The sequence below is a fragment of the Macrobrachium rosenbergii genome, chromosome 52, assembly GCF_040412425.1.
Source record: "Macrobrachium rosenbergii isolate ZJJX-2024 chromosome 52, ASM4041242v1, whole genome shotgun sequence".
Lineage (NCBI taxonomy): Eukaryota > Metazoa > Arthropoda > Malacostraca > Decapoda > Palaemonidae > Macrobrachium > Macrobrachium rosenbergii.
Window position 1 is genome coordinate 37,371,198 of NC_089792.1, and position 12,458 is coordinate 37,383,655.

The following is a 12,458-nucleotide window of genomic DNA, read 5'->3' on the forward strand; positions in this document are numbered from 1 at the left end:
TTTTCATGCACCTATGGTCTCCATTGATTTAGAAGCCCTTGAGATGGTGGTGGCGTTGACCTCGTTTATAAGGTACCTCCCTTCACTTGAAGAACTTAGACCTCAAATTGTTTTCAGGCATGTCAGCTGAAGGCTGAGGTGTGTTTGCAGCTGGCAGACCTGTGTCGGGTTTGGTCTTTGGAGGAATGGGAGCTACACATAAATCGACTGGAGATGCCTACAGTGTAGAAGATCATTTTAGTATTGGAATAGCAAGTGGAGGGCAAGAACTGGCTTATCTAAGCAGTTAAGAGGCCCAAACTAAGAGTTTTGTTCTTGATCAAGTCACATTTCCACCAGAGCAGAAGGAAGAAACGTTCCTCTTATGACCAATCAGCTGAACAAGGAGGAGTAAGTTCTATCTTTGGAATGAACTCGGCATCCACCAGTCTGCAAAGGTTGATGGCACCCCCTTTGTAGATCTTTTTGCCACAAGATTCTATTTTAGCCTGCCAGTTCGATATCCAAAAGCTTGGGCAGTGGACACATGCTGTTGGACTGGTTTTATCTGGACCTCTATACTTTCCCTCTTTGGCTATGATTTAAGGAGTTATGACAAATTCTGGCTAACAGTGAATTCACACATGACCTTGTTGACTCCATGGTTATATGCAGGGAATGGTTCCAAATTTTCTGTCTCAGCTTATAGATTGCACTAGACCCTTCCCACTGAGGAGGGATCTTCTTATGCACCCTAGATGCATGAGGTTTCACCAGAACCTTCCCATGCTTCAGCTGACCATGTGGAGACTTGATTGTCTCTTGCAAACAAGATGTTTTCCCAAAGAGTGCAGAAGATCAGTCATTAATTCCAGAAGGCAGTCAGCTAATGCACTGTATGAGAGACTGTGGTCAGTCTTTAGAGTTTGGTGTGTTTCCAAGAGGATTTCCAGCACCCATAGATAGAGTTTGGTGTTTTCCAAGAGGATTTCTTGCACCCATACCTTTATAATAACCAAATGAAGTTCTATACTTGTTTGTGCTACACTGAAGGTTTGTTTGTTCATGCTATTAATGGGTATTACTTCAGGTTAGCATCTGTATTGAGACTTAAGGTTTAGATCTATCTGCTTACGTGGACTTTAGGGAAGACTCCTTAATCTCCATGTAAACCACTGGGCTGGGAGTTAATGTAATGCTAAAGTGTTAAGTATGACTCCATTTAAACTCTTAAACTCATTCTTCCTAAAAGATTTGACGATTGAGGCTTTTTTTCGTTACAGTTAGTGAACTCCAGGCCTTCTGCAATGTGGGCTTTAGAGTGAAAAGGAAAAAACAGTCCTTTCCTTTTTGTCCTTCTTCATAGTAAAGATTGAATATTAAGTCTTGGGCTCTTCCTGTTCTTTTTTTTTTTTTTTTGTGTCCCCAGCCTGTCTTCCTTGGTTCTAGATGGGTAAAGTCCTCCCTGTGTCTATTCACAGCACAGTTTCTGAGGGCAAAGGATTAGGGACCTCAGACTGTTCTAAACCATATTGACCTATAGCAAAAAATGCTATGGCGCCTCTGTTTGAGAACGTGATCAAGGAAGAACACACTAATCTAGACCCTCTCTTACCACTCCTGAAAGCAAGTTTTGTAAGGTGAGAGCAGTGGCATCCTTCAATTTCCAGCCTTGAGTGTTGTCAGTGCATCGCAGTGGAGATGTAACCCCACACAGTATTTGCCTCGTACTATTTGCGAGATGTAGAGATTCAGGACAAATCTTTCAGAGCACTTTTGCCCCTTGTTATGATGGGAACTCACATCCTGAATGATTAGGGTAGCTATACTCTAGCCTTTCCTATTTACTTAGGACATTTTTTGGGCAGTATGAAGGTGCCTAGTTTGAGACAGGTAAGAGCCTTCCTTCATTTACTGTCTTTGCTCTGCTGGCCTAGGCACAAGGCCTTTTGTCCCACTTTCATGAAAGTGAGAGTGGTATCCCTTGCGAGGAGCCTCCAGCATCTGTCAGAGGTCCTTGCAGCCTAATGAATTACTCATATCCTGGCAACAGTAACCAGCTGATGGATTCTAATCACTAGGTAAGAAGTGTCTTATTACTGGTGAAATTTCGTGTCTTTGTGGGTTATAATTATTTGTCCTCGCACCTTTTACCTCACTCTTTTTCTTCAGTGTGTGAATCAGCTATCATAATAGAGTTAAGATTCATTTCAAAATATAATTTTTATAATAAAATTTATTTTTTAAATATCTGCCTTTCTATTATGTATCAGCCCCCCCAACCTCCCCACTCATGGATGGAGAAAAAGCTTAATAGTAAATAACAGATGCTTGAATCACCTGAAAGGGATGGGTCAATAGACAGGTCGCACCAAACGATCCTTTTAAATTTTTAATTTTTACACTCATCCTCCTGCCTGACATGGGAATTACAGCTATCATAATATAGAGCTAAGTATTCAGAAAATAAATTTTATTATAAATACTTTTATTTTGTATATTTTGAATGCCGATCGCAACTAATGGTGTGAAGATATAAGCTAACTTTAACAGAAGGTAAGTATCAAAATGGTTAATTGTATCACAAAAATTTTCAGTTTGTTTGTTGAGCTATATGAAGGGAGCAATAATCTAAGAAAAATAAGTAAAGGGTGAAAAATTTAAAAATTGGATGTAGGCGGAGGATTTAAAAACAGGAAGTGGGTAAGAAAAAGTAATTGAACGCCTTTTATGTGGGATGAATCGTACCTACTGTTAAAGATAGCTGATAGGCGAGTCGGCATTCAAACAAAAGAAGATCGAATTGCTGACCCTAGATGACTGTCTAGTACACCTGTTCTCCACCAAGTGTGTTTCGAATGTTTAGCTCTTGTCAGAATTCTCCTTGCCACCATTGTGTATAGGCACTCATTGGTATTCATGGTTTTGGCTGTTTGCTGCTTTCACAGTACAGTAAACCCCCGTATTTGCGGGGGATGCGTACCACACCCCCCCGCGAATATCTAAAATCCGTGAATACTTAGAACCCTTCTAAAATATGTAGAACTGCCTATTTTGATAGTTCAAACACAAAAAAAAAAAAAAACTAAAATTGCCTATACAGGTATCCTACTTACGATAGGGTTAGGTTCCAAAAAAAACATTGTTTGCTGGAAAAAACATATCTTGAATACAGCCTAGCCTAAACTAGGGTATTCAGTACCATGTATACATATATGGTAGCCTAGCCTAAACTATAAAGTATACACTATACTGTACATACACAGTATAGTAATTATTAATATCAGCTAACTCTGGAGGTTCATGCTGAGTGACGTATGATAATTCAATACAAAGGGAAATTGAACAACAAACAAGAATTAGCTTAGCCTACACTATGGTATATCGTATACAGTACATATATGGTAGCCTAGCCAACATTATACTGTACTCTATATTCACATATCGTATTATACAAACATCAACATAATGAATATGCATCTTTTCCATGGATCTTTTAAAATGTTATGCCTTAATTCACTGTATCCAGTAATGTTGTATATATTCTTTATTGCTTTTGTATTATAAATTGCGATCATGGCGATCAATGTTTTGGTTTGGAAATCGATTTTACGGTAAGTTTATTTTGCCGTATTTGACTCAGTTCAGAGCGCTTTTCTTGCTTGTAGTTAGCGTAAATGAATCTCTAGATACTTTATTTATATGGGGCAAGGTTATTTTTCATTATACGAAGTGTTTTGAAGTTGAAATATAATTTAAATACGTCTCTTTGTGAAATTAATTTAGCTATTTTTTTCGTTAATAGATGATGTTGGCCGTTTGGGGGCGTTTGTTTTGTGTAAAAAAATCCAGATTCCATTCGCTATTTTCACTTCATTTCACCATAATACGAGCTTTACGTATTTATTGTTTATTGGCATAAGAATAGCAGTAATGTGTTCTTTCATGCCTTGTAGTTCTGATTAAATTCTCTCCAATTTTAATTACAGTAGAGTTTCATCTATGTTGCCGATGCATGATAATTTATAGTCATTAGCAGCTTGAACATTTTCTCAGCTTCAGCTACAAGTTGCAGCTTAAATTTAGCAGTATATTTCCTTGCCAATCTTTTATCCATACCGAATATAAGGGTATAATGTAAAAATATATCAGTCCTATTCTACTTTATGTCATTTGCACTATAACTACAATAATGGTTTACTATTGCATGATTCGTTGGCTGAGTCGGTTGAGCTTCAGACTGTCACTCGATGGGCCGGAGTTCAATTCCCCCGGCCAGCTGATGAAGAGTTAGAGGAATTTATCTCTGGTGATAGAAATTCATGTCTCGCTATTATGTGGTTCGGATTCCACAATAAGCTGTAGGTCCTGTTGCTAAGTAACCAATTGGTTCTTAGCCATGTAAAATAAGTCTAATCCTTTGGGCCAGCCCTAGGAGAGCTGTTAATCAGCTCAGTGGTCTGGTGAAACTAAGATATACTTAACTACTGCATGATGGTTGAAATACAAGCAAAACGGCTGTTGTTTTCTGATTCGATGATAGCAAAACAACAGTTTCTCGTTTGATTGTTTATGGCTGTACGGATTTACGCATGAGTATAACGTTACTAACAATACTTTTATCATTCTCTTTTACTTTTTTAACTAGGAAATGGGATAAAGAGATGGAGGAAAAGAAGTTGGTCTATTGTAATTTGGTCTCTCTCTCTGTTTGATTGTACACTGCTGCCTGTGCCCGCGTGAAATTTAAAAATATTTTTAATAAATATTGTTGTATTGGTATTTATTGTTTACCCCATTGTAAAATCGAATTATCGTAACTTGAGCACTACCTGGGTAACTGAGTATTTTAATAGTTTTATAAAAAAAAGTGCATTTAGTAATGAAAGTGAGATGAAAATACAGTAATTAGTGAATATTTCTCAGTGAAAAATACCGTGAATAATGCGTATATATGTTCCATAGAGAAATCTGCGAATAGGGTGAGTCCACGATTTGTGAGACTGCAAATACGGGGGTTTTACTGTTGAGGCATACCTTTACAGTAAACCCCAAGATTTGTGGGGATGCATACTGCACCCCTGCGAATAGCTAAAATCCGCAAAATACTTAAAACCCCTCAAAAACACCTTGAACTGCCTATTTTGATAGTTTAAACACAAAAAAACTAAAAATGCTTATACCTGAGTATTTTAATAGTTTTATCACAAAAAGTGCATTTAGTCATGAAAATATGAAAATACAGTAATTAGTGAAAATTTCTCAGTGAAAAATACTGCAAGTGGGCAAATTTTCCACAAATACTGTAATGGGTAGATACATTCCACAGAGAAATCCGCAAATGGTTGAGTCCGCGAATACGGGGAGTTTATGGTATATCGTAAAGGCAGCTAATTTTAGTTGCCTGTTGTTTTCTTGGGTTTTTGGGCACCACTTTTGTTTCATTCTGGCTGAATTGAAGCATTTTTCTTCAAAAGGCTGCTGTCCACTGCCCACACACAAGAGCCTTGCTCCCTGAATGGAATCAAACTTCTGGCAGCAATAAGATCCAGAATGTATTCCAGGTCAGGTAAGAATGTTTTGAGTTTCATGCCTGAAGCCTATAGATCGATTGGGTGAGCAGATTTTGTCTAGCTGCATTATCCATCTTCCTCTTCTCAATATAGGAATCAGCTGTCTGTAAGATTAAGCAAGATCCATCCTAAATATTATAAATGAATGTCTGACATAAACTAATGATTATGGTGATGATGATTATAAATCATATCTATTATAACTTGAGAGCTTACTGTAATTTTGTAGGATGTCTTTGGGTTAACGTGTATATGGTGTCTCGGTTTTATAAAATGGGATGGTATTTGTTACAAGGTCTTTTGCATATGAAAATGACTCGCCATCATAATTTTGCAGAATTAACATTATTTTTTGTAACGGCAGCCATTTATTGCTAGTATTTTTCTAGTAAAAGTTCTTGTGGTAAATTGGTCTTTATATGGCTGGTACAGAATTTGCACTTTGTTTTGGGTATACAGTATATCTATAGCCCTTGTGGTTACTTGATGAGTATAGTAAAAAATTGCTACAAAGATTGATTGTTTTATTTGATCTTTTTAGGTGCAGTTGGTGCTACAAACATGAACACACACAGTTCAAGATCTCATGCCATCTTCACAATAACAATAGAATGTGCCGAAAGAGATGAATTAGGGCAACAACATTGGCGTGTTGGGAAGTTACACTTGGTGGATCTTGCTGTGAGTTTATATATATAGTTTTTTGTTGCAATTCTTTCAGTTTTCATGCTACATTTCCTCTGTGGCATTGCATTTTTGTCTTTGATGTTCAATTCGTTATATGTACAGCTCTATTTCTTATTTTGATATGTTGTTTTATACCTTACAGGGCTCTGAGCGTCAAAGCAAAACTGGAGCAACTGGTCAGAGACTCAAAGAGGCCAGCAAAATCAACCTGTCACTCTCAACACTAGGAAATGTGATATCTGCTCTTGTTGATGGGAGGTCAACGCATATCCCTTACAGAAACTCAAAACTTACTAGGCTGTTACAAGACTCTTTGGGTGGAAATTCTAAAACAGTAATGGTAAGTTCAGTGCTGTACTGTTTTCTGTGACTGATCTGTACCCTGATATTTATGTTAAGCAGTGTAGCAGGTGGGTAAGACCATCCATAGATGGCAGGCAACTTGCTGCTTTCTGCTTGAGATTCACTGTTTCTCACAAAAAGCATGTCCAGTGACTTTGCTCATTTTAAAATGTTCCTGAAATGAGAGATAGCATTGTCATTCAGCATGTTTATAGCATAGATTTATGGTTATGTCAAGGTGATATTTTTCAACAAAACTCTACACTTCCCCCAGTTTTGCTCACATTTTTTTTTATTAATGAACTAAGGACATCATCTCTTCCTTTCTCCTCCTCTGGAGACAATTCCTCAGCTGTTGTCTGTTGCTGCTTTGTCTAAAGGTCCTGCAGTTCTTTGGTGAGCTCTGCTTTGTGCTCCACTAACCCCCACATCATCATCACTGAACTCTCAAGTCTATGGACTTGCTCAGAGACATAATATCCTCCACAACAGGCTCAGCCTTGCTGGTTTCTCCAGCCTTCTTAGGGATCACAGTGACTAATGCATTTGCACTAGAAAGGCAGAAATACAAAAAAACATGCCTAGATTGAACCCTTCCCTTTGTTTTGGCTCAGAACCGTGCACATGACACACCTAATCCCATACATGGTTTTGCTGGTTGTTGTTGTCCATCCTTAAACAAAATTTTCCATTAGTGGAGACATCTGTTAACCGAGGTATGATTGTAATTACATTGTGATAGCTTTTCTTTCTCCAGACACACCTCAGAAGAAGAAGGAGTTCCTATTTCACCTATCTTAGTATGCATCTAGGTCTCAAGAGTGCCTGTGTTGGGTATTAGTATATCTGTATAGGGATTTGTTGCAATGTATTGATGTCGGTTAAGTATCAGCGCAGTCGAACCCTGTATTTGCAGGGGTTAGTACCACAACCACCAGTGAATACCGAAAATCTGCGACATATTGAAACCCCCCTCAAAAAATGCCTGTTTTAATAGTTCAAACACCAAAGGCCTCCCTCTAAAAATGCTTAATATCATTTTAATATCTTTCCAATATCACTTTAATATTTCAATACGTATCATTTCTGATCGGCGTAGCTATAAGGTGAGAAAACCGGGTTAGAGACCACTACTCCTTTCTGCCCTTGAAGTCTTCGGCTCATCGCAACATTACGATGACTCTCATAGCCCGTTCTGGCCCATGAAAGAATGGTTCCAGGACCTGCTACGGTTGTGGGTGGACTTTGCAAGACCCCTTCCCCTAAAAACCATATCTACTTACTTTAAGAGATAACAAAAGGTTGTTTGCTCTTGCCCTGACAGGTTTCAGACTGTCCAGAAGCTTGTCAGAGCATAAGGGTTTTTCAAGACGTAAAGGGTATTGCAAGATGCAGGTATTGTTCTCCTAGTCGCATGTTCCAGGCTATGTGGGCTGTTTTCCGAAGCTGGTGTCTCAGACTCATCGTCTCTTCTTCTGAGATGTCTGTGACCCAATTGCAGATTTCCTTTTTTATCCTAGGAGATCTAGGAATCGCTTGTCCTCCACCATTTTGAGTTATCAAGCTGTGATTAGCTCAGTGTTTAAACACAGGGGTCCTGAATCTAGCGTCAGTCCCAGATCTTAATGACCGTGTCAAGTCCTTTGATTTGTCTAAGCAAAGAAAGGAAGATCTGGTCTCCTGGAACCTGGACGCATTGAACCTCTTCTCAGAGAAACCTTACTCGTAAGACTCTTCCCCGTGGCCTTGGCTACTGCTGACATATTAGTGAGTTCCAAGCCATCGATAAAGGGTAGGTATTTCGTTTTCACAAGGATACTCAGTTTGCTACTTTACCCTTGGTTTTTAGCCAAGAACAAGGACCCTTCCAAGCCCTGGCCCTGTTCTTTCTCCATTAAGACCTTAATGGATACCTTGGTTCTGAGGAAGAAGAGAGTTCTTTCTTCTGCCAGGACCTTAAGGTGTTTCCTGAGCAGGACCAAGATGATCAGAGGACCATCCAGTAACCTCTGGTGCTCTGTCAAGAACCTGTCTCGCCCTCTGACTAAGAATGCATTGTCTTTCTTTGTCAGAGACTTAATTTCTGAGGTGCTCTCTCAGATTCGGGACATTTTGCCTACTTGTAAAATGAAAGCTCTTGACCTCAGGGCAGTCTCTACCTTATTAGCTTTCAGGCACATTTGTCCCTCACTTCCATTCTACAGTTGGCCCACTGTAAGTGCGGACCGATCCTTGCTTCTCACTGTTTGAAAGAAGTTGAAACAGTGTTTAAGAATTGCAGTACCTTGTGGCCATTATCAGTGGCTGGCATGGTATGGAGGGAGGAAGCATGGGAAAATTTCTTTTTCTCATACTATCTCTTCGCCTTGAAGTAAGGTGTCGATTTTTCTGGAGCCAGGGTTTACATTGTACCTGGAGTACCCACCAGTCTCAGTGGATGGGGTGTGGTGTTTTCAGCGTAGGTGAAAGCGTTGTCTGGTCAGCTGCCACGCCACTACAGGTTAAGATGACCACCACCCAGAGGCAGTATTCACCTGCCGTAGCTCTCTTACCACGTAAGGAAAAAACAAGTATTGTTTCAGTGCTAGCAATTTTTCTATTTCAAAGTCATTACCATGCCTATATGTTTTGGAATAGAATATGTCCATGTATCCCACCCCCATTCAATATGGGATTCAGTTATGTAATTACTTGGTAAGTTACTTATATGAAAATGATATTTTCTTAATAAAATTAAGTTTAATATATACTGTACTTTCCAAGTAATTACACAGAATCAGAGCCCACCCTCCTCCCCTTTCATGGACATAAGGGCACAAACAGAATGAGGTTTTCTGTTAAGTTGTTTTCAGTACTTTCGTTAGTGGGCGGGTCACCTACACTCTATCCAGGTGCTACCGCAGTTTTGTAAATAAAGGCTGCCGCACAGGTTAGAAATTATAGCTGTGTAATTACTTGGTATAAGTATATATGAAGCTTAATTTTATTATGAAAATATAATTTTGTAACAATATTACTTACAGTCAAAATACAGTACAGTACATTAGTATAGAAATGATTTTTTATTTTAGAAGTAAGCTACTGCTTTATAAATGAAATCATGTAGCCATGAATTGTTACATTTGATTCTTGTAGAAATTACATGCCTCATACAGTCATACAGAACCCCTGACCAATTGAAGAATTATTGTGTGATAAGTAAATATTTTGTGTGCATCTCTTTGTGTGAAAACCTTAAGACTTGGAAAATTGATTCAGTAGATAATCATCTGAGATCCAGTGTTAAGATTGTTACTTCTTTTTGTAAATTTTGTCGTTTTTATATGACTGAAATGAGGAAGTGCTGAAAACTTAGTGGTTGGAAGGCAGGATTTAACTTTTGTGATCACAAGAAGTCGTTTACAATTGGAATTAATCTGTTACGATTTTTCATTTTTTCACTCAAGTGTGCAAATATTGGACCAGCATGCTATAACTATGATGAGACAATAAGTACATTGCGCTATGCAAGCCGGGCCAAGAATATCTGTAACAAGGCCAAGATTAATGAAGATCCCAAAGATGCTCTTCTACGCAAGTTGCAAGAGGAAATCAAAGCGCTCAAAGGACAGTTGGAAGGTATGTTCCAGTGTAACAAGAAGGTAAAGTGTTATGTCTACCAACAGTTCATTTATTCTCTCAGTCAGCTAGTAACTGTTCAGTACTTTAACCATTTATGCTTTCAGTTTATTTGAGTGTGATGTTATGCCTGAAATTTGAAAGTTGAAGATGGTAAGTATAGTTAATAAAAATTGAACTATCCACCTGGTATTATGTTATTTTGCTTTTCAGTAAGATGGAATTGGTTTTCTTTTAAAGGTGTTGGAGTAGGACATCTGTTCAATCATTTTGTCATAGGAATTTGAAATTTAGGATTTTTCTCCATGTAGCATGAGATTAAACTTTTCGGTTAATAAAAATTAATTAATTTCACAGATAAAAAGACTCATAATATGTTTGTTCTTTTTGTCTTTATATTTTGTTATCTAGTTGTAGAGCAAATTTTCATTTGCCACAACCAGAGAAGTACTTTTGTTATGAATACTGTATTTACAAGTAAAGTTGAATTTTATTCATATTGGTGATGCTGTAGATAGTTTGCCATTCACTGTAAATCCTTTAACTTGATTTTGTGTTTAATTTATTAATGATTAATGCTGATGCATGAATATAATTTTACAGTACAGGTTCATAGTCCCTCATCCAAAACTGTTGAGGCTAGCGGTTTCAGTTTTGGGATTTTTTCAGATTTTGGATTGAAGCTTGCTTCGTAAATACACTAGCACATTTTATTTCCAACAAAAACATTTTGTAAAACTCAAAAAGGTACAGCATCAAAAGAACTATAATTAACGTACAAACTTGTGCATGCAGTCCTCGGAATTTTGTTGCCAAAACATATGAAATCACATATTGTGCTAGGTGCATTTTCAGTAGATTAATACAGACCAGTCCCGGTTAACGTCTGGTTAATGGCTCGGTTTTATGGGGCTTGCCTAGCGATGAAAATGGGCAATTTTCGGCACCGAAAATCACTGATTTCCACTTATTGGCGCCAATAAATACCTAACAGAGGCGCCGATAACCGAAAATCGGCACTTTTCAGCGCTGATAAGCCTGAAAATTGCCAAAAAAGCACCAGAAATCGCCGATTTTCAGTTAGTGGCGATTTTTGGTTGTCATCAGTAGAATGGAACCCCCGCCCGATAACCGTACTGCTGATACTGTATGCTGATTTCATCATATATATTGTGGGAGTTGCATTTTTGATAGATTACTCTGTGTCATGCTTGTTGTGAGAGTTTCATTTCAATAGATTCTACTGGGCTAGGCTTCTTATGCCAATCTCAGTTTTGTTAGATTGCATTGATAATGCATATCACTTCTAGCATAGCTTTTGACTAAGTAATAAGCTTAGAAGGTAAAGTCCAGCAGGCTAAATGTGAATCATCATACATTGAACCAGGCATACAAAACTTGTGGTTTATCATTACTATTTCTTATAATAAACAACAACTGTGTATTTGAAGTAAACACTGCCATAAACAGTAAGAAGTACTGACATAAGCAACAAATCAAGAAACAGCTGTTTGCCAATGCCAGTTACCTTAGCTATCGCATGTTTATTAAGAGTGGTGTTACAGTTGTCAACTTGTTAAAACTGGCTGATTCTTAATGGTGACTACATAATTAAAACTGAATATTCGCACAGTGAAGTAGGTCTTGAGAAAGGTTACCACCATATTTAAGCTGGTTGGAGAAATAAATAACATGCAGGCTGCATAATGTTTTGGAATAGACAAAAGCAATGTCCAGAATTAGTGAAACCACACCTTTACTCTGTTTATAATGTACTGTTTTTAGAAATGAAGTAATTTGAATTTTTTTAAGCCAACTTTTTTCATTTACTACAAGAAAAATGCATCTCTGAATTATGTTTCATTAAGCAACCAATGGTAATGGGGTTGTCTTGAGTACTCACTACTCACTCAGCTGAGAATATAGACATAACCAGAATGTAAATGGTGCATGATTGCAATGTTCATATAATGTAATACGATAGTAATAGTATATGCTATATACACTGATTGGATATGGTAAATAAAACAAGTTTCATTGAACTTATTATGGTTTTAAATACAGCCTCACCACAGTATTTGACTTTTCCAAATGAATACTTCCTTCCACAAACAAATTTTGGTATTTTAGAGATTTTCAGCTTTTAGAATAATGAATAAGGGATAGTAAATCTTTACATTTATTCTAATTCCTTATTTAACTGCATTAATAGGTCTAAGGGGATTACTATACATTCAGAGTGTGGGTAAGGAGTTGAAG

The 12,458-nt window shown here is 37.7% G+C and overlaps 1 protein-coding gene across 1 annotated transcript in view; it reads left to right on the forward strand.

The window, feature by feature from the left end:
* Positions 1-12,458, forward strand: part of LOC136833817 (kinesin-like protein KIF3A) — a 140,429-nt gene that overhangs the window by 62,144 nt on the left and 65,827 nt on the right. Inside the window, 3 exon segments of the mRNA XM_067096114.1 lie at positions 6,094-6,233; positions 6,382-6,579; positions 10,028-10,199. Of these exon segments, the coding sequence (XP_066952215.1) occupies positions 6,094-6,233; positions 6,382-6,579; positions 10,028-10,199 (510 nt within the window).